The following is a 27,633-nucleotide window of genomic DNA, read 5'->3' as shown; positions in this document are numbered from 1 at the left end:
CACCTCCTGGAGCTGCCAAGGCTTCCTGCATCCTCTGTGTGTGCATTGCCCAGCACCACATAGCTCTGCTCAGTGCCTGCTCTCGGTGGCCATCAAGTGCTGCAGAGAGGCAACCGTGGTGCTGCAATTAGCCAGGTACAGCAGGAAGACTCTTGCAGCCTGACAGCTCTTCTGGAGCCAAATGGGAACCAATTAATCTAATTAAAGTGGCCTCCAGCTCGTTAGCCCTGCCCAGCTCATGGGGCTGCGAAGGTTCCACATCCTCGCACCATAACTGCCCATGGGCAGCTGCATCCTGTGAATCTGGGGTGCTCAGGGTGAACAGAGGATGCTAGAGCTTGGTGCGTGTGGGATGTGAACCTTGGGGTTCTGGGGGTGTCCGTGGGAGGGGATGCTCCGAGAGGAGCACAGGGCTGAGGTGACAGCAGTGCCACCCGTGCTGGCACGTCCCTGCGAGGGCAGCAGCATCCTGCCCGCTAATTAGGAGGCAATGAGAGGAGGAGGCACAGTGCACAGGTGGCTGTCAGCAGGGCTCTGGCACTCACACCACCTAATTAGATGCCCTGCCAGCCCTTAACGAGGACAAATGAGAGGGCAGGTAGTACGGTGCCGGGCTGTGGCTTCTGCACCCCATCCCACGTGCAGCCCTGGCTTGGTGCCATTGCCCCTCTCCTCCACCCCACAGCAGCAGCCACCCCACAGGGCATCCCGCAGCGTGGCCAATGCCAGTTCCATGCCCGCATCCATGCGGCTGCATCCAACTGCACTGACTTTTTGTTCCTGTGCAGCTCTGCATGTGCATGCATCCCTTCTTCCCATATGCATCCCTTCTTCCTGTGTGCATTCCTTTTTTCCCACGAGCACCTCTTCTCCTTGTGTGAGCCCCTAGTTCTCACGAACATCCCTTATCCCTATCTGCATCCTTTCTCCACCTGTGCATCCTCCTCCCTGCATGCACATCCTTTCTCCCCATATGCGTCCCCTCTCCCAGTGTGCAGCCCTTTTCCTCGTATTCATTCCTCCTCCCCACGTGCATCCTTTCTCCCCACATGGATCCTTTTTCCCCCTACGTATCCCTTCTCCCCACGTGCATCCTTTGCACGCCCATCCCTTCTCCTCATATGCAGTCTTCCTCCCTGTGTGCATCCCTTCTCTACATGTGCATCCCTTCTACCCTTGTGCGTCCCTTTTGCTCATAATATCCCCTCTCCCCATACACATCCATTCTCCCTATGTGTGTCCCTTCTCCCCATACACACCCCTTCTCCTTTTGTGCATTATCTCACGCTCACCCCCACCACAAATCACCCCCCAGCAGCTGGCAGCCTCTTCCCCAGGCTCACAGCCAGGCAGGATCAGCCGCATGCGTTCTGTCACAGCCCCACCAGCTGCCTCCCCTCTGCTGCCTCCCATCACGTTGCAAATTTTTAGGGTACCCCAGGACTCATCCTGATACCATGTGGCACCCAGAAAGGGACGGGGGTGATCAAATAGATAGCTATGAGAGCGGCATTGGGGACAGCGGGGCTGGGCAGGGGTCCCACAGCCTCAGTGCCCTGGGTGCTGGGCTGGCCTGCAGGGATGATGGAGCAGATGATGCTCTTGGTCTGAGGCAGAGCGAGGTTGCCATGGAGACCAGGGATGTCATTTTAAGGAGGCGCAGAGGCGTTCGCACCCATCCGTCTGGGCTGCAGCCGGCAGTGAGCAGTGAGGCAAGCAGGGCCGGTGGGATCTCCTTAAATCCTGGGATCCCTTTCAATCCCAGCAGGGGTGGCTTGTACCCATAGTGCCACCCTGTCCCCAAAGGGACGGCTGGGTGCAAACGGTGGTACTGGGTTCCAGCTGCCCATAGGGGAGAGCCTGCAAGGGGTGGGGGTCACTTTGCACACACCCCCAAATTTCCCAAGTGGGAAGGGAAGGGGGTTGGGGTGAGGTTTGAGGGGATGGTAGTGGAGGCCAAGCTTCCTTTGCTATTTAAGCTTTAATTTAAATGAGGCCTTACATCTTAGGAAGCTGCGGGAGCAGACTGTTGTCCTCTGCTGGAGCCCCTCTGCATTGCCACAGGCCTGTGCAGCAAGGGGAAAACCACTTGGAGTCGAGGAGAGATGCGCCAGGACCTCCGCAGGGAAAAGCAGCCCTAAATTCAGAGGTGAATAAAAGGATGCACTGTTGTCTGCTTGCCCTGAGGGAATTCAGTCCGGGCTGGTGCCTGAGGGGGGGACACTCGCTGCTTGCATGCTGCTTGCTGCAGCCTAGCCTGGAGATCCTCTGCAGAGGGTTGCACACCTTGGGTAAGCAGCTCTGCGCTGCAGCCTGTCCCGAACCAGAGCAAATCCTGTGCAGCCACACAATAAGTGTGCAGGGATGGAATGCAGATGCGCAAGGTGCCATGTAGGTGGAAGTGTGCAGCGCATGCAGCACATGGGAGGCATGAATGCAGTCACACAGGTGCAGGCTGAGCAGTGCGTGGCCTTTCTGTGGCTGCAATTTACACTGTGTGAGGTTCATGCGTGCTTGCAGTGTGCTCTGCACACAGAGCTAGGAGTCTGCATGCTGCAGTATGCACTCACTGGGGGGGGTGTGCAAGCTGTGCAATGTGGTGTGTGTGGTGCACGATGGGAGGTGTGAGCTGTGCAGTGCAACACCGTGTGCATGCATGGAGTGCACTGGGAAGTGTGAGCTGTGCAATGCAGTGGGGTGTGTACATGCAGTGCCCTTGCACTGGGAGACGTGAGTCGTGCTGTTCAGTGAGGTGTATGCCTGCAGTGTGTGCAGCAAGAAGTACGAGTTGTGCAGCGTTATATGCAGTGCAAGATACGGGCATGCAGTGTACACACTGTGTGCATGCAGTGCACTCCGCTGGGAGGTGAGAGCCGTGCAGTGCAGCACACGAAGCAGGGCATGTGCATGCACAAACAGCAAGCAGTGAGCAGCATGCCTGCCCCAGCCTGTAGCAAGGGTCAGCTCACAGTGAGCAGGGGGTGCACGGAGCAGGACCAGGCATTGGCACAGGGCTCTGGCAGGATCCAGCTGTGCTCCAGCTGCTGCTCTGTGTCAGCATCCCCCGGGAAGGGCAGGAAGAGCAGCTCCTGCCCTGCCTGCCAAGCCTCCCACTGATGCTCTGCAACAGCAGAAAAGGGAACAAAAATTCACGTTTTCACATTTAGCTTCCTTTGTACTCAGCTAATTAGCGCCTGAGTCTGGTGATGTCATTAAAGCAGCACTAAGTCTTTATTGGGGTAATTTAATTTTCCCTTTCATATCAGGATGATTTCCTTTGTTGGGGTAGGTGCTGGGGAGGGGGAAGGGCCCGTGTAGACAATTCCTATTGTCGAGATAAATAATTCCCCTGAGGATTGACAGGGGGGGCGGCGGGCTGGGGGCTGGGTGCTGTCACTCACAGGGTGCCAGCAGGAGCTGGGTGCCATGAGATGCTACAGGATGCTGAGGGGTGCTGTGCTGTGTTCTATCTGCTCCAAGCAGCTCCAGGATGATGCTGGCTTCTTTCTGGGGTCCCCCATGCAGCACAGAAGCAGGGACACCCAGCAGCCCTCACAAGGTGGTCTCACTGTGGGGTTTTGGATGCAGTGGACCCAGGAGGGGTCCTGACCACAGGAAAGAGGCGTCCCATGGGATTGGAACCTGTGAGCATCACTGCCACCAGGACCCCATTCCCCTCCCTCCAGGCTCAGCACACCTCTCTTGGAGCTCCTGTTTCTGTCACAGCGGTGTCCCCAAGGCTTGAGCATTGTGCTAGGGTTCCGAGGGGGTGATGACCCCAGTCTGTGGAACAGCACTGGTGGCACTGGATCAGATGTGTCAGAGCATCACTAGAGAGTGGTGGGGTGGCTGGTGCCATCCCAAACCTCATCAGCTTTAACCCCCTAGACATTTCCAGAGGAGGAAAGGGAAGGGAAGGGAAGGGAAGGGAAGGGAAGGGAAGGGAAGGGAAGGGACATGTCCAGGAAGTGGAGGCAATGGGAGGGACCACTTTCTGCTCAACCCCAGCTCCAGGTCCCCAAAGCAGTGACTCCTCCCAGCCTCTCTTGCAGCCCAACCATGGGTCCCCACTTCCCCACAGTCAAGGAGTGAGGGCTGCAGAGGGGATCGTCACACCCACAACGCAAACACCAGCTTGTTGGTAATTAGCAACTGCTTCAAGAGGAGCAATGAGAAGCCAGGGACAGGCAGGCGGATCGCTATTAAAAGCTGCCACGTGTGATCCTTCCCCAAGCCTGCCGACACATCCTTACCTGGCTTATGAGGAGGCAGATGCAAACCTGGTGTTAATGCATTGTTTGGGATGAGCTGTGACTCTGGGAGCAGGGTTGGGCTATGATGGCTGAGCGACAGAGCACATCTCTTGGCTGCTGCCCCAGCACCCCTCCTGACAGTGCTGGGAGCCACGAGGCGGGCAGCAGTGTATCAGCACCCTACAGGGCCCCCCCTAGAGAAGCCACTTGCCAAAATGTTAAGGGCTCGTTTGCTTTGAGTGGAAGGGAAGCACATGCTGAAAGGCCGGTGTGCCAAGTGCTCCTTGTGCCTTCCGGAGCCCAGAGGCCATGAAAAGCTCATCCGTGCTGGGAAGCATCGTCAAGTGGCTCCTCCGTGTGCTCAACCCCTGAAATGCTTCTTCTCAATGTCGTGGAGTTTGGCTGAAAGGTATCCCAAAGCAACCCATTGCTAGAGGAGATACGTGCACAGAGAAGGTGAACGTTGGCCATTTGGTGTGTGTGCAGTTGGCAGTTGCTCCCCAGTTGGGTGGGCACTACCCTGGTACCTGCACACCCAGGGGATGCTTGGGGCAGTGGTGTGATGCCTGCACAGAGCCAAGGTGGGTGTGGGGAGGCCCACAGGCAGGAGCTAACCTACTTCTGTCTCCCTGAGATTGGTGCTCCATCCCTGCTCTGGGAGATGAAACCAAGTAGTTGCTGCCTGAGTTGGCGCAACAGAGAGAGAGGATCCATGAGACACCCCCAAGGATGTTCTGCAGGGCACCAGGGACCTTCCTGCTCCCAGTCCATTCAGAGAACTGGTGGAGAAGTCACAAGAAGGCAAACTGATATCACTGATGTATGAGGTCACTGGGGGTGGTTACCCAAAACTGTCACCCCTATGGGGAGATGGTCTGCAGGGAACCCCTATGTCCTGGCATGAGCTGGAGACAGAGCATGGACTCCAGGCACTGCTTAAAGACTCTTTAAGAACAGGATGTGCAGGATGCTACCACACTTCCTAGCTCCTTGCAGCCCACCTTCCCTCCAGGACAAAAGCAGCTCCCTGAGCTCTCCTTCTGCCTGGGCTGTTGTCACACCTCTGGGAGCAGCATGGGTCTTCTCACCTTTATTTCTGGAGATGGAAGAAAGTCTCACACCTGTTTTTCAACCTCTCCCTCCACACTCATCCCCATGGTGATGGAGATGGGATGGGGATAGGAACGGAGATGGTGGTAGGGATGAGGATGGGGATGGGAATGGAGGTAGGGATGGGGATGGCAAAGGGATGGAAATAGGGATAGGGATGGGGATCGAATGGAAGTGGGGTGGGAATGGGGATGGAGGTAGGGATGGGACAGAGATGGGGATGGAAGTAGGAATGCAGCAACGAATAGAGCTGGAAATGGAGCAAGGATGGGATACGAATGAAGTTGGGGATAGAAAAGGGGATGGAGATAAGAGTGAAGCTGGAGATGGAGCAAGGAATGAAGGTGGGTTAGAAATAGGGATGGAGCTGGGAATGGGATTAGGAATAGAGATAGATGTAAACTGGGATGGAACTGTGTAGGAGGAAAGGGAAGGAAATGCTAATGGGGCAAGGGAGGGTGCTGGGAACAGGTCTGGGTATGGAGCTCCATCCTCATCTCCTGAGAGTACCTCAGAGCTGCCCACAGCACTCTGTCCCCACATCCATTGCCATGGTGAGTGGCACCTCCTGGCAGGGAGAGGCACAGGGAGCTGAGGGGTGACAGAGGGGGGTCCTGCCCTGGATAAAGGGATGAGGAAGATGAGAAGAAGCCCTCAGCCCCGTGCTGTGCAGGAGATGGAACATGAGGGGACCTCAAGTGCCTGCAGGCGAGGAAAGGCAGGGAAGGGGGGGGAGAGATCTTTTCATCTAAAAGGTTACATTTGTCCTACTTCCTCCCATCTCCAGCAATTAACTTGAAGGGAGACATCACTGCTAATTGAGCAGTGAAGATCAGGAGCAACAATTACGCCTTTTGACAAGAGACAGCACAAGAGGGACTGCTCCGAGGCTGAGAATGGTAGGGAACGGTTTCTATGGCAATATAACTTTCCTCTCTTCCTCTCCAGCCATAGAAATGATAAAAATGTAGATTTCTCCCTGATTAAGGATTTAATGAAAATAAAGAAAATTCCTTATGTATTAAAAAATGAAAAAAGCGAAGAGTGGAAAAAAAAAAGAAAAGGAAAAAAAGAGGTGGGGGGAAAAAAAAAAAAAAAAAAAGGAAAAATCGATAGGATGCAATGGTTAGCATGAGTCTGCGGCTGTGGGGAGAATCGATGTCCTCCTGGAGGTTGGACACGGTGAAATCTATTACGGCGACGTGCCGAGGACTGGAGGCGGCCGTGCAGCTCCGTAATTAGGCAGCGGGCTCACACAGAAACGTGAGGGCTCTATTCAGATCTCTGATCAAAGGAGCTGCCCATCAAAGAGCTCCTCGCGCCGGCTTCTCCTCAACCCCCCCCCCTCTTCCCTCCTTCCCTCCAGCCCTCCCCGAAATCATTATTTTTAGTGTTAATTATTCAGCCCGCTCCCTCTCTGAAGCTGTGCTCGGTGTTGGTGTGAAGCTGTGTGCAAGCACTGGGGCAGTTTGGGGCTGTTTTTCATTTTTGGAGCTGCGGTTCCCTATCCCATGCATGGAGATGGTGGGGTGGGATGGGGTGGGGTGGGATGGAGTGGGGCGGGGTGGGGTCAGGTGCGATGGGATTAGATGGGATGGAAGGATGAGATGGGATGGGATGGGATGGGATGGGATGGGATGGGATGGGATGGGATGGGATGGGATGGGATAGGAAGGGATAGGAAGGGATAGGAAGGGATGGGTGGATGGAAAGAATGGGATGGGATGGAGTGGGGTGAAGTGGGATGGGATGGATTAGAATCAGGTGGGATAGGAAGGGATGGGAGGATGGAAAGGATGGAATGGGATGGGATGGGATGGGATGGGATGGGATGGGATGGGATGGGATGGGATGGGATGGGATGGGATGGGATGGGATGGGATGGGGATGGGGTGGGATGGGGTGGGATGGGATGGGATGAGTTTCTCCAGCCTGAGCACATGGAGGGACTTCCCTGCTCTTCAGCTCCCAGTTTATTGCCAAAGCAGAGCGTGAAACACACATAAACAAACCCAGTGGCGAGGAATAAGTCACTATCAAATCAACAAATTAGTCTAATTAAAGGGCTGATGAAGTCGGTGCGGGTAAATCTAACAGCTCCTTCTTGGCGCCCCATTCCTCTGCAATGGGGACGTGGTGGGGACCCCACTGCTGTGTGACACTGATGCCTGCACACATCCTACTCCGTGCATGGCGAGGATGGGAAATGTGGATGCAAAGCAGATGATTCCCCAGGATTAACGCTGCAGCTCGAGCCTGCAAAATGTATGCGGGAGCCGTCTTTGGAGCGAGATCGCTTAAACCTAAGCCTGCTTTAAGGTATTGGAGGAACAATTTTTTCAGTGCTGTTTGCAGAGCTTTGTCGGCTGCGCCTTGCCGTGCACTGGCACATGCCTGCACACATGTGCTCAGCTGGGTGCACTCGGGCAGCATTCACACACGGCACTACCCCTGCCCTGCTGTAAGGCCAAAACTGCACTGAGCCCTTCTCTGTGGTCCTGGTGCATCTCAAAGCATCTTGGTGCACCTCAGAGCTCCTTGTTGCATCCTGGTGCATGCAAGTAGAAGTTGTTTTCCTCTTTCCAGGTCATCCTTTATCCTAAATCTGCCCTTTCCTCTCGGGTGGGGGTGCAAACCACTGCCCCCGCTTGCCCCAACCCTTTCAAGACGTTTGCAGTCATCATGTGTATGCATGCAAATGCATGTGTGCACGCAGAGCTGCACGATGTACCCACATGCAGATATGTGCACATGCGTGTGCGTGCCCACGTGTGCCCACGTGAGCACCAGGCACACACAGTGCTGCTCACAGGGGCGGGGGGATCTTGCTGGAGGGGAACTGTTTTCCAGCCTGTGCTGATGTAGTGTAGCAATCAGAATAACTTTGCTGATGAATATTTAAGCCGAGTGCTGAATATTTAAAGCATTCAATTATTTTAATGGTTTCTAAGTGTGACAGCGGGAGGGGTGGGGGGCTGGCTGGCCCTGGGCCGGCAGGCTGTGGGGCTGTGTTGTCCCTGCACGACGATGGCACCTTTGTGCAGTGCTAGAGCTTGGCTGTGCCCAGCTGCCCTGGCACTTCTGCGATGTTCCAGTGCCCTCATTGCCCCTCACGCCAGCACTGTGTTGTTCCAGTCCCTCCTCCTGCCCAAACATATCATTACTCCCCACCGCTTCCACCACCACCGTTCCATGGGGGAAGCTCAATGGCATGGGATGCAAAAGCCCCATGGGCACCCCAGGGACATGGGCACGCAGCCGGGGTGCCACAGCCTCGATGTCCCCATGTCCCCAGGAGCCGGGGGTGGAGGGGAGCACACAAGAGCACTTTCCCATTGCAGCCATAAATATTCATATTCTTATACTAATTTTCCATGTACTTTTCTGTCACATCCAATTTTATTTTAATTTCCCTTTATAAACCTTCGCAGCTAATGCACTCTGTGCTCCCATGATTACCCCAATCAGGCTGTGCTTTCAGTACAGTCCCTGCCGGCAGCTCCTGGTGGAAGCTCCAAGTCAGCCACGCGTCCCTGCCACATGCATTTGTGTCTCATGCATGGCTGTCCCCATCATTACTCCTCCTGCCTGTCCTCTGCTTGCAGGGACACTTTGCCTGCAGGTCCTGCTCCTGCATGCAGGGTTGGTGGTGGCATGCTGCTCGGTGGGCTATGCCAGGGCAACACCTCAGCTGTGCCATTCCTGCAAGGCTGTGTTATGCCACACTGTGCTTTGCCATGCAGCCTGGAAAGCTCAGTGTACCATCCTTGCAGGGCTGTGCCATGCCATGCTGGCTGATGGAGGTGCCAGCCCTAGCTCTGCTGTTCTCCTTGCAGGCTGTTCCATGCCAGGCCCTACCATACCACACTGTGCTGGCTTCCCATGCACAGAGGCACCACCCCTACATGGCTGTGCCATGCTTTCCTGCTCCATGCCATGCCAATCCAAGCTGCCCAGGCTCAGTGGTGCCATCTATGCTGCTCTATGCTATGCTGTGCCATGCTGTGCCAGCCACGCTGTGCCATGCCATGGTGTCCCATGCCATGTTGTGTCATCCTGTTCCATGCCGTGCCATGCTGTGCCAGGCCACAATGTGCTATATTGTCCCATGCCATGCCTTACTGTGCCATCCACACCTTGCTGTGCTATGGTGTCCCATGCCATGCTGTGCCATCCACACCATGCCCAGGTTGCCCAGGACATCTTCCCAGCAGTTCACAACACATCCCTAGCAGCACAGGACATGCTCCCATCAGGACAGACGTGTCCCCACCAGAACACAGCGTGTCCCCAGCGGCACAGAACACATCCTCTGCAGGACAGGACACATTCTCTTGCACAGAGAAAGGCACAGGGGCAGCCCCAGTAAGGTCTCACAGCAGCAAGCAATGGGAAGCGCCGCCAGTGAAAGGAAACAGCGCGGATGGAAATCTGTTCCCTGCCATCCACGGGGACATGAATTAAGGATGCTCTGGGAGCTGGCACCGCATTCCTCCTGGGGATCCATGGAGCCCCCCGCGGGCAGGGCCACGCCGTCCCCCCACTCCTGCCAGCTGTGGGAAGCTGTGCAGGCTGTGCCAGCTCGCTTCTGAAGACCTCTTGATAAACATTTATAAACATTTGTAGTATTTTAAATTTCCCCTCAATAATTTATGACTAGTTATTTTATATACTTTAAAGTGGGTAATAATGTAAAATTCATAAGGTGGGAGCGCTCGGAGTGGCAGCGCAGCATCGCAGGGCTGGGAGTGGAGGCGCAGCCTTCCCCGCCTCCCACAGCTGGAAAAAGCTGGAAAGTTTGGGGCTGCGGCGGCCGTGGCAGACTGAGCTGAGAGGTGACAGGGGCATGGGGCCAGGGGACAGTGCAGGGAGTGGGCAGTGGTGGAGCGGGGGAGCTGGGGAAGGAGAGACGGGGATGAGAATAGGATGGGGATGGAAGGATGAGGGATTGGATAGGGATGGGGTGGGGATGGGGTGGAGGTGGGATGGAGGGATGAGGGATGGGAATCTGGATAGAGGGCTGGGGGTTGAGGGATGGGGTTGGGATACGGATGGAGGGATGAGGGATGGGGATGGAGGGATGAGGGAAGCTAGGAGGAATGCGGGAGGATGAGCAGGAGCAGGGAGGAGGGATGTGTGTGAGGCTGTGATAACCACAGCAAGAGGCTGGGGAGAAGGAGGGATGGAGGCTGCAGCAGGGAGGGGCGAGAGCAGCTGGGAAGAGGAGATAAAGCAGGAGGAGAAGGGAGCCTGGCACCAGGCACAGGCAGGTGGTGGGCGGGCGGGTGTGGGAGTGTGCAGAGATTTGGTGGAGGCATCTAAAGGGCTGAGCATGGGTAGGGTGCATGCAAAGATAGGGCGCGTGTATGGAAAGGATGCATGCACAGGTAGGATGCATGCATGAGTAGGGTATGTGCACGGGTGGGGTGCATGCACAGGTAGGATACATGCACAGGTAGGGTGTGTGCATGGTTAGGGAGCAGGCACAGGCAGGAATCACGTTTGTATATGGTTGTGTGCATGGGTAGGTTGCATACCTGGGTAGGATGCATGTATGGGAAGGGTGTACGCATGAGTAGGGTGAAAGAGTGGGCGTGCATAAGTTGCATGGACAGGTAGAGTGAGAGAGGGAGAATGGACAGGTTGGGTGGGTGCGTGAATAGAATGCATGCACGAGTAATATGTGTGCACAGATTGGGTGTGTGTAAGCAAGGCTTGGGATGTAGGGGTTCTGGAGGATGTGCATGCAGGGTGTTACTGAGAAGCCAAACACACGTGCAGAGTCAAGGGTGGCAGTGTGCATGCAGGCTAAAGGTGCATGCAGGACAGATGCATGCCCGAAGGTGTGTAAGGTGTGAAGAAAAGCACAGACTGTGCAAGGAGTACATTTGTGCAGTGAGAGTGAGCAGGGTGGGAATACCCGTGCAGGGGTGAGTGTGCACATGCTGGGAGTGCACTGCATCAGATGGTGCAGAGGTGTGCTGAACTGAGGTGCCTACCCCCAACCCCAGCTCCGCCTGGGCCCTCCAAGGGATCCCCAGCCCTGCCCAAACTGCTCAGCCATCCCAAATTCTCACAAATAATCCACCAGGAGCTGGCAGCCCCAGAGAGGGCCCTGCCACAGAATGAGCCCACATTCAGTGCTATATATAGTGCTGCCATTATAGACACACATGGATATATATTTATTTGTTCTGCTTAATGCCAGGATGCCAGGCAGGAGGGGGAATGCACAGGCAGAGCACAGGCAGGGCAGTGGGGAGAGGTGTGCAAGGTATGAGACTGTGTGTGGGGCAGGAGTGTGCATGCAGTGTGCGTGCAAGATGGGAAAGCACATGCATGAGGCAAGAGGAGTGCACACAGAGGGCACCAAGGCAGGAGCATGCATGCACGCATGGGTGCTTGTGCAAGATGTGCAAGCAGTCTGCATGCAAAAACGGGGCGGCAACGTGCATGCAAGGTGTGTCTGCAGATTTAAACTGCACCCATAAAGCACAGATATGTGCAAAGGGCAAGCAGCTATTTGCAGGAGGGAAGATGCTGGTCCCCAAACTCCCTGCCCCCCCCACCCCCACCTGCTGTGTGTCTTGCTGTCCCTGCAGTACTTTGCTCCTCATCTCCCACAGCTTTTGCAGAACTGTGGTGCAGTGCATGGGGCCACAAGCATCACACAGCAGCTGAGGCAGCAATGCATCGCAGCACCTGGGGCTGAAGGAGCGCAATGGGGAGCAAGGAAGGAGCACCCAGGCCATGGGAAGGAGCCCAACCAGCAAGGGGAGGGGGGGGGGGGGGATATCTGTATTTTGATGATAATTTCCCATGTTTGTGGCTGTCAGATTCCTGCTTAGCAGCTCCCCCTCTGCGCAGCTGCTCTGAGGAGTTGACACCGCAATTGTTTTCTGAAGAGAACATGCGACTCCCTTCTTATGTATTCCCTTTCCCAGTGTTTGTATTTGCTTCAAAGTCTTCTCATCACCCTGTTTGGTGACAAAAACTCATGTCTGGAGATCAGGGTAATGTGTTGCTTTTCAAAGCTTGTGGAGGAGGGGGGTGGCAGACACAGCTTTGCTGCATTATTCACTTCCCTGCACACCCCAGGGTGCTCAGCACCCACCCATGGCCTGGCACGGTTGGGGTGCTGCACCCTCATGATACTGAGCCCTGCGACGGGGTTACTCCGCTCAGTATGGAGTGCATGGGTTTGGCTGGGGAGCTCCCACCTGACCCACCTGCTGTTTTTCCCTGGGATGGAGGCTGTTCCCTCTGCTGTGCCCCCAGCAATTCGCTCCTGAGCAAATTGGGTGGGAGCTGGGATGTGGGATGCAGCAATGTATGCAAACCCTGCGCAGCACTGAGGCTCAGCACCCACCCTGCGCAGCAGAGTTCAGACACGGTGTATGCAAGGTTGTGTATGCAAGGCTGGGTTTGCACGGCTGGGTATTGGACACATGGAATGGACACATGTAAAAGGATAGGACCGCATGGCTGGGTGTGCACAGATCCATGTGCATGGCCAGGTGTGCACGTTGAATGCACCTGTCTGCACATAGCTGGGCACGCACTCTGAATGCAGCCCAGTGTGCTTAGATGTGCTCACGCTGGATCTGCAACCAATAGAGCTGAGTGTGCACGGTTGGATGTGCACCCAGTAGAGCTGGGTGTTCACGACTGGGTGTGCACCAATAAACTGGGGGTGCATTGCAGCCCCAGCTCGCTCAGATGCACGCCATGAGCTGAGACCCACGCTGCCAGGTGCGCTGGCATTGCCTCCCCTCCGCGCGCGCCCAGTGCCACGAGCACAGGCAGTTCTCTATCTAATTGATCAATTAATTATCCCTGGCATTCTGCTGCATATTGGTATTAGATGAAGGAATAGGCTAACAAGAAGATTAGGCACGTGTGTCTTCAAGGGAGTGTGAGAGGGGACGTGGGAGGGAGGAAAGGAGATGGGAGGTAGACGGGTACCAAACTGGGGCTGCGAAGGAGCTGGGCTGGCACCAGGGTACAGCTGCAGCAATGCAGAGATGCTATGGAGTGGGAAGGTGCTGCAGCGGTGCAATGAGACTGCTCTGCTGTGGAATCAGTGTCAGTCCCCCCTCAGCCAGCACCTCCCAGCCACTCCCCCAGGGCTGACCTGAGGTGGTGATGCGGGTGTCAGCCCTCCTGCCCCCTACAGGGGCTCATTAACAGGCCAGGCTGTCACTCAAGATTCATCCAGCCCTGGGGACAACCCTGGGGCTGTAGGATGCCCCCAGCCACCCTCAAGCAGGTGGCTTCACAGCACAGCGCGGGGACAGTGGGCAAAACATGGTGTCACCAAGCACCGTGCAGGGACAGGGGTGCAATTTGGGGACCACATGAGGTGCTGGGGAGCTGCGTGTTTGCAAGTGGACGTGCCAGAACCTGCCACTGTCCTTGCCTATCCCCACACCCCGTCACCATATCCTGTCACCATCCTTGAGAGTACAGCAGCTTCCTGGCTCTGTGTCACTCTGTCCCAATCAGCAGGAGATGTGAAAGCCCAGAGTGACTGTCGGGGGAACAGGCTCAGTGCATTGAGGAGAGACAACGATGGCACTTCCTCTGCTGCCCACCCTGCTGTCCTTTGCTCTTCAGAGCACCGTCAGCCATGCAGCACCATCTGGCCACGCCTCGGTGCGCTCACGTACACACCTACATGCTCACACACACACGCACGCACAAACCCCGAGCTCTGCAGCCCTTCTCATTTGCACACAGCAGCTCGTACAACACGCAGTGCCCACACCTTACCCTGCGTGCAGCTACCCAAGAGATGCATGCACACAGACGTGCACGCACAACTCACATCCTGCATGCACACACTTGCACAAACAGCAGTGGAGTACTGGCAAGCACAAGGTCCTGCTCCCAGCACTGGGTGCTGGGCACTGTGGGGACAGGGCAGCTGGGGGGCTGCACCCTCCTCCTCCATTTAATAAAACATGAACGAGGTGCCAGCGTGGATTAGATTCACTTCCCCAGTGACAGAAAATCAAAGGCTTCTCCCATCTTTTCTAGAGGCGTGTTCCTGATTGATCTGGAAGCAGCAGCTCGGTGCGAGGAAAGGAGTCTATACACACGGCAACAGCTCTTTAATTTCTTAATTTAATATCTGACACGTAAAGATTCTCATTAAGCCAGTCAATGAAGCCTGGAAATACAATTTTCGTGCAAACTGTCGCTATCATAACTTACACGAAACTTCAGCTGGTGCCCTGTGAGCGGCGTGATTAAAACCATTCATCTTCCCTGTCAGCCTCCCGTCACCGCACCACCCGTGCCACCGCCGTTGGGTGCTGGGTGTGGGATGCACAGTGCCCACACTTGGGCATGGGCGACTATGGCATCACCCAGAAGGATGGTGGGAGGGAGAGCTTACCAAAGTCTGCTCGTTAGGGAAATGAATCCCTCTCGAGTGTCTGTGCTGTAGTACAAATAAAAGGTGTCGTACTTCAGCGTTGGTTATGTCCCAAGTGGCAAGTGAAGGATTGGTGCTCAGGCTGTGCCTTGGGGTGTGCACAGGGCTGAGGGACACAGGGCCAGCATGGGGATGTGGACATTGCCAGGTTGGCATTTGTTCCAGAGGGGTTTGCTCTGCGTGACAGGTGGTTGGTGGGGGTCCATCTGCAGAGCAGGGAACCAGGGGACGGCCAGCTGCACGCAGCCCTGGTGCTGGGACATGGTGTTAAGACACTGCTCTGCTCCATCAACAGTAGTGCTTATGGATAACATACAAGATGCTGTGCTCCTGTCCAAAGCTGTCTCCTGTTGGACCTGGGGAGCATCCTTGCATCTGCACCAGGCTCCCAGCCCTGCATCTGCATCAGTTCCCTATCCCTGCATCTGCACTGGGTCCTCATCCTTGTGTCTGCACCAGGTCCTCATTCCTGTATCTGCACCAGGTCCCCATCCCTATGTGCACACTGGATCTCCTTTCTCACCTCCATGCTGGGTTCCTATTCTTGCATCCACACTGAGTCCTCATCCCCACATCTGCACTGGTGCCTCTTCCTGCATCTGCACCAGGTTTCCATCCTTGCACTGGCACTGAGACTTTATCCCAGCATCTGCACCAAGACCACAGTCCCAGATCTTCACCAGGTCCCCATCCCTACATTTGAGCAAGATTTCCATCCCTACATCTACACAAGATCCCTATTCTCATACCTGCAACAGGTTCCAACCCCTGTATCATCACCAGTTTCCCATCCCAGCATCCACACTGGGTCCCCATCCCCACGTGCCCTGATTCCAGCTGAAGGCTGAGACCCCATGGCCCAGCACTCCGCACACTCCAAAGAAGATCTCCCACTTCCCCCAGTGGGCACCTCGAGGGTGGGAAGGGCTGAAGAGGACGCTCTCCTGCCTCCTGTACCACTCTCCCTCCTCTCCCTCCTGCCTGTTAACTGCAGCCGTCGGAGCTGCCAGCTCCTGCCAGCGCGAGCGCAGCCTGACGTCGGTGAGGCTTGAAAGTGCTGCGTGGCGTGTTTGATGTCAGGATTACCGGCTGGCTGTATTGTAAATGCTAAAATGAAATAAGAAGATTAGAGAAGAAAAGCGCCGCGCCGCAGTGCGCGCCCGCCGAGTGCCACCCGCCAGATCCCCACGGGTACGGGGACTCAGCCTTCACGTGGCTCGGGCACCAGGGCACCACAAAGGGTTAAAAGGGGCATAAATGCTGCTTTGGGGCTCAGATGGTGAAAAAAGCAGCACAGAGCTTTCCCTACGTCCCCAGGGTGCTGCACACTGGGATTCGGGACTCCTTGAGGGGAGGTGGGTGCTGTCCAGGTCCCCGCTTGCATTGCAGCTGAGCTCAGCCCCATACACATCCTATGCCCTTGGAATGAACTCAGAGGGCCAGAGCAGAAGGGATGGGGCAGGCATGGTGTCAGGCGCCAAAAACCCAAGGAGAACCCCCAGCATCCCATGTGCCCACGTGCAGCTGGCTGGAGCTGGCCCTGTGCTGCAGCCACACAGCTTCCCCCACCCCCCTACCCCATCTCCAGCATCTGTTCCCAATCACGGCATCATCCCAATCCATTCAGGAGAACGTCCCCCCCCCACTCCCCCTGCTAACAAATGCCTTTGTTTTTCCAAGGCGCGGATGCTTGGCACCTGCTTGTATCCATGCATCTGCCACGTGCCAAACGAGCCTCGAGCCGACAGCATCCCAAAGGGATCGGGAGAGAAAATCAGAGCAGTGGTGCTGTGGTTGGGCCCTGCCCCTCTGTCCCAGGGCTCTCAGCACAGCTCCTGTCTGCTGTCCTCAGCGCCACCAAGGTGACGGTGCTGCGGTATGCACGAAGCTTGCAAAGGTCAGGGCTGCGGTGCGAGGGGCGGGCTGTGTAAATGCTATTTTCTAGCTCAGTGCCCTGTAACTCTCCCTGACGGCTGTGTTTAAATAAAGCAAACGGTGCATTTTAATCACCTCCGTGCTCCAGGTCTCACTCCTGCCCCCAAGGTTGGGAGAGAGGGGGCACCTGAGAGTGCCCCGCGATGCCATTGGGACCACCTGTGGTGACACTGTGGTGTGTGGCTGAATGTCACAGCAGTGCTGAGTGGGACACAACGCTGCCCCTAAGGCTGTGGATGCCCCATCCCTGGAGGCATTCAAGGCCAGACTGGATATGGCTCTGGGCAGCCAGGTCTTGTGGTTGGTGACCCTGCACACAGCAGCGGGGTTGAAATTAGATGAATCATTGTGGTCCTTTTCAACCCAGGACATTCTACGATTTTATGGCTCAGCGCAGGGTCTGTTGCTATCTTGCTGCACCCCCAGCATCAGGAGAGCACCCACTGTGCTTACACATGGTCACACATGCAGGTATGTACGCGTGCATGACCTCCATATGGGCAGGAACACACGCACAGCCATGCACATGCAGGGGGACGTGTACGTGCACAGGCAGCTGTGCACACACAGAGATGCCTATGCACATGTGCATATACGCACACACATTTGCAGGTGTGTACATGTGTGTGCATGCAGGCATGCCTGTGCAAGCACCCGTGTGCAACCATACGCAGCAGTGTGTGCACCAACCACAGGTGTGCACAAGGCTGTGCGTGCTTGTTTGTGCACACATGCTTGCATCTACGTTCACTTGTGTGCACCCTTCCATTTGCAGCAATGCCCAGCACCGAAATCTCCAGGAAATTTGCCTTCCTTTTGCAGACAGACAGGGCTGGATGCAGGAGCAGCAGAACACAGATAAGTTCCTGCCACCAAGTTTCCTTCCCCTGCTCATTTTCTGATTAGCCCCTGTCTGACGCGTCGGCAGCAGCGCTGCGCGGAGCTTATTCAAAGGCGGCGTAATCTTTGCAAAGCAGCAACCAGGGGGCAGGGACGCATCCAGCTCCCAGCAGCCCGAGGTAATAACTCCTCAGGGACACGCTGACAAGCGTCGGGAGGGCTGTGGAAATCCTTTCTGCGGCTCAGCCGAGAGGATTCTCTGCTATCCCCCAAAGCCTGCGTGTCACCTAGTCCAATAAATGGCATTATCGGGAAGGTGGCACTTTGCGCCAGCGGATCTCCGGGCTCTGAGTGGCAGCAACGAGGATGAGGGTGTGGGGGTGAGAAGTGGCCATGGGAGATGGGGGTGGGGACAGAATCTGATGGGGAACGCAGCAAGGGAGCACCCCTTGGGGTGGATGCGCTGTCCCATGTCCCCGCATCCTGCCTGCTCCTGGTGCGCTGGGTGCCATGCTGGCTGGTAACTTCAAAACGACGCAGAGATTTGTAGCCAAACCCTCTCATAAAGAGATTTAAGAGGCTGACAGAGATAATTAAGCATCCTTCCCCCAGCGTTGACTTGCAGCTGAAAGGAGGAAAAATAACGACATTTTTCACGTGCCTTGTAAATCATCCTGACACCCAAGTGGGGCACGGTGCAAACATGCCTTGGCATGGCATCCACAGGGATGGGAAAACAGCAGTGGAACAGAGCAGGGATTTGGGCATCTGTGGACGTGAGGGGACAGCCAGGGATGGAGGCTCCTGGAGGGGGCGACTTGCACAGCCACACGCATTGTGAACATCCCAGAGCAGGGCACCGTTTGAGGGGCAGGGCCCCAAGGGGGACACAGAGGTTAATTTAATGCCACGTCACCCAAGGGACCCTGTGAGCCATCTCTGCTGGGACCCCACGCTTGTGCCATTGCCATGGGCTCTGGGGACACAGGGCAAAGGGGACCAAGTGCCACAAGGGGAAGAGGGCAGGGGGACCCCAGCAGCAGGGTGAGCCCTGCTGTGCTGCACAATGACCCCCCATCAGTGCTCCCTGTCCCACTACTGTCCCCTGTCCTTCTGCTGCTCACTTTGCCAGACTCTGAGGTCAGGGCAGGGACCTTACCGTGCAAGGCACCTTACGGGGAGGGGGAAGGATGTGACTGAGGGCAACCTGTCCCCTCTGCACCTTCCCCCGCCACCAAAAGTCCCCAAGGTGGCAGCAAAAGCGCTGCATTAAGGCGGACAAGAGGAGCTTGCCGGTGGGGTCCGGGAGCAGAGCGGCACCCGACTGCTGCTTCTGCCCTGTCCCCAAACCCTGGGAAGGCGACTGGGGGGCCGAAGGGGGTCACCATGGCGGCTCCAGACCCTGACAGGGACTGGGAGGGTGCGGAGGCAGCGCAAAGCAGAAGAAAAGGACGAGGCGGAGGAGGAGGCGGCTCTTCGGGCCTTCATCCCACCCATAGAATCGGGGAGGCTCCAAGTCCTCGGCACCGCGCAGTCTAACCCCACCTCCCAGCTCTGGGTCCGGCCCCGGCCGCTCCCTGTCGCTGTCGCCAATGGAGCACGCGTGACACCCAGTGGGCGAGCAGCAGAATACAGGAAACGAGGAATCCGTCACGGCGGGCACTGGGACACGCTGGAAGCCACCCGGCCGTGGGGACGCGCCCGGAGCCCAGCCAGCCACTGGGACCCGTGCAAAACAAGTCCGCCCTTCTCGGGCTCAGCTTCTGCCAGGGACAGAGGTGGAAGGGACCGATGGGCGCATGGTGGGGAACATCCCAGCTCAGCTGGTGGCTGGCGGGGGGCACAGAACCATGACCAGAGAGATCCTGGGTGACTGCACTCTTGTCCAGATTGATGCATTCCGGATAGTAGAGAATCACAGACTCATCAGCTCAAAGGCTCATAGAATCACAGGCTGGTTGAATTGGAAGTGATCTCAAAGCTTGTTCCAACCCCCTGCCATGGGCTGGGTATCCTCCACCAGTTCAGGCTGCCCAGGACTCCCTCCATGGCCTTGGGCACCTGCAGAGATGGGGCACCCACAGCTCTCTGGGCAGTACTGCCAGGCCCTCACCACTCTCTCAGCAAAGACTTTCCTCCTAACATCTAACCTAAATCTCCCCTCTCTTACTTTCAAACCATTTTCATTTGTCCTATCACATTCCCTCTTGACATCCTCTGGACTCACTCCAGTAGCTCTTTATGCTGGGGTCCACAGAGCTGAAAGCTGTACTGGAGGTTGGGGTCTCACAAGAGGAGACAACCTCCTCCCTTACCGCCTGATCACACGACTTTTGATGCAGCCCAGGTTATGATCAGCTTTCTGGGCTACAAAGGCACACTGCTGGCTCAACCCAGTTTTGCATCCCCCAGTGTCTCCACGTCCTTCTCCATAGGGCTGCTAATCTCCCAGCCTGTATTCATGTTTGGGACTCTCTGACCCAGGTGGAGGACCTTCAACTTGGCCTTGCTGAGCTGGACGAGCTTCACACAGACCCACCTCTCCAGCCTGTGCAGATATCTCTGGATGACAGCCCCTCCCTCCAGCATGTCAAACTCAACTCGATGTTCTCCTGCCAAGGAAAAGGGGTTCACAGTGCTAAGGGGAAGGGGTTGAGCTGGAGCATCCTCAACGATGTCTTGGGGTGCACCAACCTCCTCCTGGTTGGGGCTCACAGATCTGAGAGTAATCTTGTTGATTTCAGTGCCCAGAGGTTTGTTCACCCAAGCAATAGGGGAACCTGTGGGTGGGATTGGGTTCCTTCCATGGCTTTTTTACCATTTGATGGTGATCAGTGCCTTGTTGTCCAGTTGGGCTCAGGCTGGGCACCTCAGGGTGAAGGCTGGGTCCATGCTCAATGTGCCCATCCTTGGGTGCGGCGGGGATCCACGGCACCCCTTGCCATGCAGTGAGGCTGAACTGGGAGGAAAGGATGTGGAAGGAAAGGCAGAGCCTGAGAAGCTCAAATCAGACCAAAAGGGACCTCGTGGACAACCACCACTGCGGGACAGGTGACCCAGGACAGGGCACTGAGCTGCATCCCAGCAAAAAGCACCAGGACAATGTGACAATAAATAACAGTGAGCTGTGTCCTGGGACAGCAGCGTGAAGGACAAGGATATCTCTCCTGCTGTGCACCAGGAAGGGCACGGCTGGGTGCTGCATCACTCCCTGCAATCAAGCTGCTGCAGCAAAGTCAGGCACAGAGATTGCCAGGGGACAGCAGGGATGAGGACACGGGGACTCGGGCAGCCGGGGACAGCTCTGCCCTGAAAACCGAGCCCCCAGCGAGCTGCTACCTGCTGAATAATAGAGGAGCAGACGGGCAGCAGGAGAGAAACGTGATCCTGGCGAGCCCGGGAAGACATCCGAGCTGCCAGCAGCTGCCGTAACATCCGCAGGGAAGGAGCTTTCCTCCTCGCTGCGTTCTGCGGCCTCAGGGCTTCTCTCTGCGTCCTCGGGGACGTGAGGATGAGGACGGCCGCGTGAGCTGGGTGCGAGCTGGTTGCCGGGTGGGGAGGCAGAAGGAGCCTCCATCAGCTCAGCCCCCATGTCCAGGGGCGGGGAGATGGTTTATATCCCAGACGACTCCGACTTCAGCTCGTTCAGGGAGCAGTGCGAGAGCGCGGAGGGCTGGCACTGCCGCTACAACAAGGCTGGCGTCACCGTCTGGAGCCAGGGCCAGGAGGAGAGCTGCACCGTGCAGAAAATCAAGGTGAGCCCTCCCCTGCTCCAGCTCCCAAGCAGCAGGGCTCGGTGGGGTTCGGCCCCACATGCGCTCCTGCATGCTGCCAAGGCGTTCGGCATCTTCTCTGCCTGCCCCATGTCTCAGCATTGCCAGCAGCGTGCTGCCGCAGCATGGAAACACACCCAATGCACCTGTGTGTGTTTGCCTTTTCCACTGCCTTTGCTCTGCACACAGGTGGGAATAATCTTGTGGAGATGGCCTTGTTGGGAGTCCCGGAGCATGGGGTGGGCTGGTGCATTTCCCCCAGACACACCATCCTTGGGTACCACAGCCAAACATCCCATGCTGCTGAGCATCCCTAGGGGTCTCAGATGTCCCAGCTGTCATGCCAGGGGCTTTGCTGCATGCTAGGGGATGGATTTGGAATGCTGCAGAGGGGACTAGTGATGTTCACCCATCCCTTGGGCTGTAACACCTCATTGCTCACCCACACAGCGCCAGTGACAGTGCTGGGTGAACTGAGCATACCAAGAGCAGCTGCAGGGTAAGGGAGCCCCATAGACCCCACTGAAGAAGAAGAGATTATTCTAGCATGAACATCATGCAGGGCAGTGCTTGGCTGTGGGGCTGCTGGCATGGCTTTTGTGGTTATGGGATCCTCACCAAATATCAGGCAGGGATGGGATCTGCCAGAGCAAGTGGGGCTGGAGCATCTGATCACAAGGCCGGCCAACCCGGTAAGGAAGGCTTCCAACTGGGAAGGCTGGGGAAGAATTACTGCGACCTGAAGAGCTGGCGAGGCACAAGGAGGTCTTGAGTAGGGCCCTGGAGTAGAGGGTACAGGGAAGACTTTTGCACTGCTCTCCCATTCTCAGAGTGGCAGCAGCCCAGTGAGGCACCAGGTGGGCAGAAGTCTTCCTGGAGCTCCAGGCATGTGCTGGTTGCAGTGTTGCTGGAGCTGGAGGCCCATCTGGCCAGGCAGAGGAGGAGGAGAAGCAGCAGCAGAGGTGCAGCTCTCTGCAGAACTGTGACACACATACCTTTGGTGTGGCATGGATATCGAGCCAGGCCAGCAAGCAGCCCAGCTAGCTGGGGATGGATGTACAGACCCACAGGACCAGGTAGGATGCACCCAAGGGTGCTAAGGGGTCTGGCTGATGTCTCTGTGGGAATTCACAGTGACTGCAGGAGATCCCTGACACCTGGGAAGAAGCAAAATTCACATCCAATGTTCAGATACTCAGGAACAAGGCTCCAGAGCACTGCAGGTTCTGAGCCACCTCCATCCCCATGAAGCCTTGTCCAGGCACCCAAAGCGTGAAGGGCAATGGGAACAGCAGCAGGGACTGTGGCACTGTGCCCAGATCAGACTCCAGTAGCAACCTGAAGAAGTCTAGCCCTGTTCAAACAAGCTCAGCCCAGTGGGCAGGATACAGAATTTTCCATCACTATAGAGGAGGGGGTCCCAGATGGCTCAGGGGCTTCTGAGTTTAACAGCCTTGCCTAGCCTGGGTCACTGCCAATATCACCTTGGTATTGCTTTTCCCTGCTCCATAAAGGGCCTGAGCACAGAGCTGGCCAGAGCTGGTCCTTGATCAGCATTGCCCAGGGAGCTGCAATGAAGCCAAGCCAGGCTTGAGCTTGCAGGGCCAGAAAAACCCTGGTCTTCTCATCAACGAAGGCACAGCTTGGAGGGTTTCTGAGCATCTGGAGCACCAGGAAACTCCCTTCATCCCTGCTCTGGGCAGCTGACTGCCTGTTGAAGCTGTTGTATGGCCTCCATTTGCCATGCTTGGGCTGAAGGAGAATGAGCAATATGCTTTAGGAGGGGCTTTTGTAGGTGCAATGGCCCTGCTGTGACAACAGGTGCTTCCAGGAGGACGTGTGGACTCCTCCTGCAGCCAGACACCTGAGTGAGCATGGGCTCCCATACCTCGGGCACATCACATCTGCAGCCCTGCTGGGCAGACAGCATCACCTGGGCCAGCAGGGAGAGCTCGCCTGAGATTGATGGGACCTGCCACCAGCGTTCAAAGGGCCGGCTCCCATTACATGGAGCTGCCACTCACCTCATCAAAGATGCAAGGCTTCTAACGAGGAGCAGATGACATCTCTTTCCTCCCGGCGTCAGGAGGAGCAGGGTTGGGATCATCAATAATGCACGCCGGAGCGGGTGGCTCCAGTTACAACAGGACCAGCCAAAAGAAACAAGCTAAAGCCTCAATCCCCGGGGTGGGCACCGCCCTGGGGACCCTTGGGGGAACCAATGGGGGATCCAACGTGGACCCATTGGGGACCCAACCTCCCGTCTCCCAGCAGACCCGCATCTCCTGTAAGGATGTCTCTGCTGAGACGCTCTACGACGTGCTGCACGACACCCACTACCGCAAGAAGTGGGACTCGCACATGATTGAGACCCACGACATCGGGCGCCTGACGGTTAACGCCGACGTGGGATACTACTCCTGTGAGCAGCCCCCAGCCCCTGCGCACCCGGGGTGCCCCAGCTGCGGCCCCACACCAGGCTGTAACCAGGTGTCTCTGCAGGGAAGTGCCCCAGCCCCCTGAAGAACCGCGACTTTGTCACCCTGCGCTCCTGGCTGCCCCTGGGCAATGACTACATCATCCTCAACTACAGCGTCAAGCACCCGGTGGGTTCCTGATACCTTGGGGGTGGCTGTGGGCAGAGATTGGGGCAGGTTCTGAGCTGTACGGATGCTTTTCTTTCTTTTTTTTTTTACAGAAATACCCACCCCGAAAGGATTTTGTCAGGGCTGTATCCCTGCAGACCGGTTATCTGATCAAGGCCAATGGTAGCAGCGCCTGCGTCCTCTATTATCTCACCCAGGTGGACCCCAGAGGTGAGAGCTGAGGGGGAGTGATGCAGCGTGTTCCTGTGGGGAGGGTCTTCAGAGCTTGAAATCAGAGCATCATGGTATGGTTTGGGTTGGAAGGGACCTTTAAGGCAATCCAGCTCCACTCCCTGACTCTCAAGGTTGTGCAAAGCCTCATCCAGCTTCGCCTGGAACATTTCGTTGTATGGGGCATCCACAGGTTCTCTGGGTAGCCTCAGTGACAGAGTCCAACCACCCTCTGAGCAAAGAATTCATTTCTACCTAATATAAACTGTATAAATACTGTATTTCAGTTTAAAACCATTACCCATAGCGTTGTCACTACAGATAACAAATCTTTTTGATAAGCCATTTCAGGCACTGAAAGGCTGCTATGATTTCTCCTTGGAGCCTTCTCCAAGCTGAGCAAGCCCAGCTCATTCAGCCTTTCCCTGTAGAAGGGGTGCTCCAGACTTCTGAAAATCTTTGTAGCCTTCCTTTGGACTCAGTCCAGGCCGCCCTGAGAGCTGTGGGTGCCCCAGCTTTGAAGGTGCTCAAGGCCAGGCTGGATGGAGCCCTGGGCAGCCTGATCTGATGGGGAGCACCCAGCTCACAGCAGGAGGTAACTGCCTTTAAGGTCCCTTCCAATCCAAGCCATTCTGGGATTCTATGGTTTCAACAGCTCCATGTCTTGTGGTGGGGACCCCAGACCTGGATGCAGGACTGCAGATGGAACCTCACAAGGACAGAATAGAGGAGGACAGTTACCTCTCTCACCCTGCTGCCAGCCCTTCTTGATGCAGCCCAGGATACAATTGACCTTAGAATTTGCAGTTTTTCACTTGCCAGTATCCCCAGCTCCTTCTCCTCAGGGCTGCTCTCCAACCATTCATCCACCAGTTTGTATTCATGTTCGGGATTGCCCTGACCCAACAGTGTAGGACTTTCTACTTGGCACTGCTGAACTCCACGATGTTCATGTGGTCTCACCGTGGATCCAGCTGCCCACCATCCTGGGTCCCAAAAGAAAGGGAGGGCAACTATGGGAAGAAGAGGGGACCTTCCCAGGGCATAGCACGGGGCAGTTTCCCTGATGGATGGATCCAGGGGTCTCGGTCCAGCATTGGATGCTGGGCACTGACCAATGCACCTGGCAGGGATTTTGAGGGATCATGGCATCTCTTCAACTCAGTGATGGGGCTCTGGGCTCTTGCAGGGTCTCTGCCAAAGTGGGTGGTGAACCGAGTCTCCCAGTTCGTGGCACCAAAGGTAAGCAGGGTGCATGGCAGTGGGGCCATGGGGACCCAAAACAGCACCTTGGAGAAGCAGAAGGTGCTGGAGCTGGAGTCTTGAGGTGACTGTGGTGGATCACACCTTCTCTCCCCACAGGCAATGAAGAAGATCTACAAGGCAGGGCTGAAGTACCCAGAGTGGAAGCGCAGGCACGACCCTGGGTACAAGCCCTGGGTGTACCCAGAGCAGAATACACTGCCCAGCCTCAGCCTGGCTGAGCTCTCCCTGCAGCACGCTGACTCTCTGGAGCACATCGATGAGACAGGGCTGTCCGAGGAGCACCTCAGCGCCAGCGACCATGAGGCCTGAAGCCTGCCCTGGTGGGCCACCAGAGAGGGGCCACGGTGGGGATTTGGCACCCTGTGCCTCCCACATTCTTCATCACACCTTCTAGTGGGGGGACTGTCCTGTAGGAGCGCAGTGCCCACGCACTGAGGGGGTGGTGGCGCATGGAGATGTTTCCATGCAGGTGGCAGTGTAGGCTGCAAGAGTGGATGCTCCAAGGGGGGGTGAAAGACTGGGGGGAGGAGGCCCTGTGGAACTGAATGAAGCTTTGCCACCACCAGAAGATCCCTCTGCTGCTGTAAGACCTTCTGGGTGCGCTCCTCAAAGGTCCAGAATGGAGGATTTGTGTCGGACCAGCCCAGGTTTTGCAGCAGTACGGGACCAGAACTGTCTCCCTGTGTCACATATCACACTCTCCAGATCCCCCAAGGCTTTGTGTGACCCCCATCTCCGGAAGCCCCCCAGGTCCTCTCCTGGTGATGGGTTCACCTCCTCAGGCTGCCTCTAGTGTTTGCTGCTGCAGTGGTTTCTGGCACAATAAAGGGGTTGGTGTGTGCACAGCCGGGGAGCTTCAGGCTGGAGTGGGGCACCCCCGGGCTGTACTGGGTGCTGCACACTGGGTTCAGGAGTTGGGAGGGATGGGGACGGGCATGCTGAGCTCTGCACATCTGGCAAGGGCAATGCTGGGCTCTGCACATCTGCGTGTATGTGGGTGAGCGTGTGTGGGCACAGGTCGGCTTCCGCCGGACAGCAGGGAGTTTGTCTGGACAGACAGCGAGGGGGGGAACAAGCTGACACATGCTGGATTTTCCACCCACCCATTTGCTGCTGGATTCCTGCCTTGGAGTGTTTCCAACCTGCTGTGTGCTGACCAGTGCAAAGGGAGACATCACTGCTGGTGGTGCCGGGTTCTTCCCCGTCTCAGCCAGATGCCCACTCTGGGCAGAGATGCCCACTGCCCTCCTTCAGCCATCCCACTGCACCACACGCATCTCCTGTGGGACAAGCATCTCTGGGTGCTGCCATTCTGGGTGCTGGGGTAGGGCCTATCTTAAATGGCCTCAGCCTCTCTTTGCTTCCCCGATGTTTTTCTCCCATGCTCAGGCTGCAGCCACACTTAACAAGGGGTGAGAAGCTGCTGCCTGAGCACCATGATGCATGCTGGCAGGGTTCTTTGGTGCCCAGGAGGGCAGCACCTCACCCAGGATACTGCCCCAAGTGGCGGTGGCATTGAGTGTTAGAGGAGAACAACAGGGGTGGTGGGGAAAGGGACACACATCCACTGCTGAGCCGTGATGAAGCCCCTGGCCTCCAGCATCACAGCACCTAGGGAGCCCTGTGATGCCCATGGGACTGGGGGTGGGGACCCCAGGGTCTCCATGGGGTGCTGGACCCTCAGCATGGTGTTTTCTACTAATGAAGGCTTAATTACAACACAGCCAGCAAGCAACTGTGTGCCAGCATCCCCTGAGGAAGGGAGGGGTAAGCTGAATGTGTAAGGGAATCAGAACCCCAAAGGTGCCCTGAGAGGGATACCGGGGGGATGGGCAGTGGGGGCCCCCCAGGAGAGCACAGCTGGATGGCTCTTCCTGCCTGGCCCTGAGCAGTGCAGCCACCCCTGAGCACAGATTGGAAAGGAAACGGGAAACCGCTGCTGGAAGAGAGATTAGCCGGAGGCGAGTGATGTCAGCTGGCCCCGTGGATGGGGCTGTGGGGCCTCTGTCCCACCCCTGCTCCAGACACTGCAGCCAGCTCCAGTATCCCCATCAAATATCACTAGGGGAGGGTTTCACTGTGTGTCCAGGGTCTCATGCTGTGCAGGTGATTCCTCCTGAGCTCCTGCCCCTAACACCCATAGAAGGATCAGTAGGCTGTACAAGGACATCCCTTATCCCATGGGCTGCCCATGCCAGAGC

General features: G+C 56.5%; 1 protein-coding gene across 1 annotated transcript; it reads left to right on the top strand.

The window, feature by feature from the left end:
• The first annotated feature begins 21,167 nt into the window (after positions 1-21,167).
• Positions 21,168-25,741, top strand: LOC122171740 (START domain-containing protein 10-like). The gene is made up of 6 exons (XM_042839495.1): positions 21,168-21,332; positions 23,625-23,772; positions 23,853-23,956; positions 24,049-24,166; positions 25,356-25,408; positions 25,529-25,741. Exons 1-6 carry the CDS (start codon positions 21,168-21,170, stop codon positions 25,739-25,741), a joined length of 801 nt encoding a protein of 266 aa, XP_042695429.1.
• The last annotated feature ends 1,892 nt before the right edge of the window (positions 25,742-27,633 follow it).

Source organism: Centrocercus urophasianus, unplaced genomic scaffold, assembly GCF_019232065.1.
Source record: "Centrocercus urophasianus isolate 14NV4802_14NV808 unplaced genomic scaffold, USGS_Curo_1.0 seq_947, whole genome shotgun sequence".
In the NCBI taxonomy this organism is placed as follows: domain Eukaryota; kingdom Metazoa; phylum Chordata; class Aves; order Galliformes; family Phasianidae; genus Centrocercus; species Centrocercus urophasianus.
Note: the sequence above shows the minus strand (reverse complement) of the source record. Positions and strands in the feature narration are given on the sequence as shown.

Excerpts from the sequence above, each read along its gene's own strand:
- LOC122171740 (XM_042839495.1), top strand. The coding sequence starts at position 21,168 with ATGTCCAGGGGCGGGGAGATGGTTTATATCCCAGACGACTCCGACTTC. Across the intron at positions 23,957-24,048 it reads ACTACAGCGTCAAGCACCCG|AAATACCCACCCCGAAAGGA; the intron begins GTGGGTTCCTGA and ends TTTTTTTTACAG. Across the intron at positions 25,409-25,528 it reads CCCAGTTCGTGGCACCAAAG|GCAATGAAGAAGATCTACAA; the intron begins GTAAGCAGGGTG and ends CTCTCCCCACAG.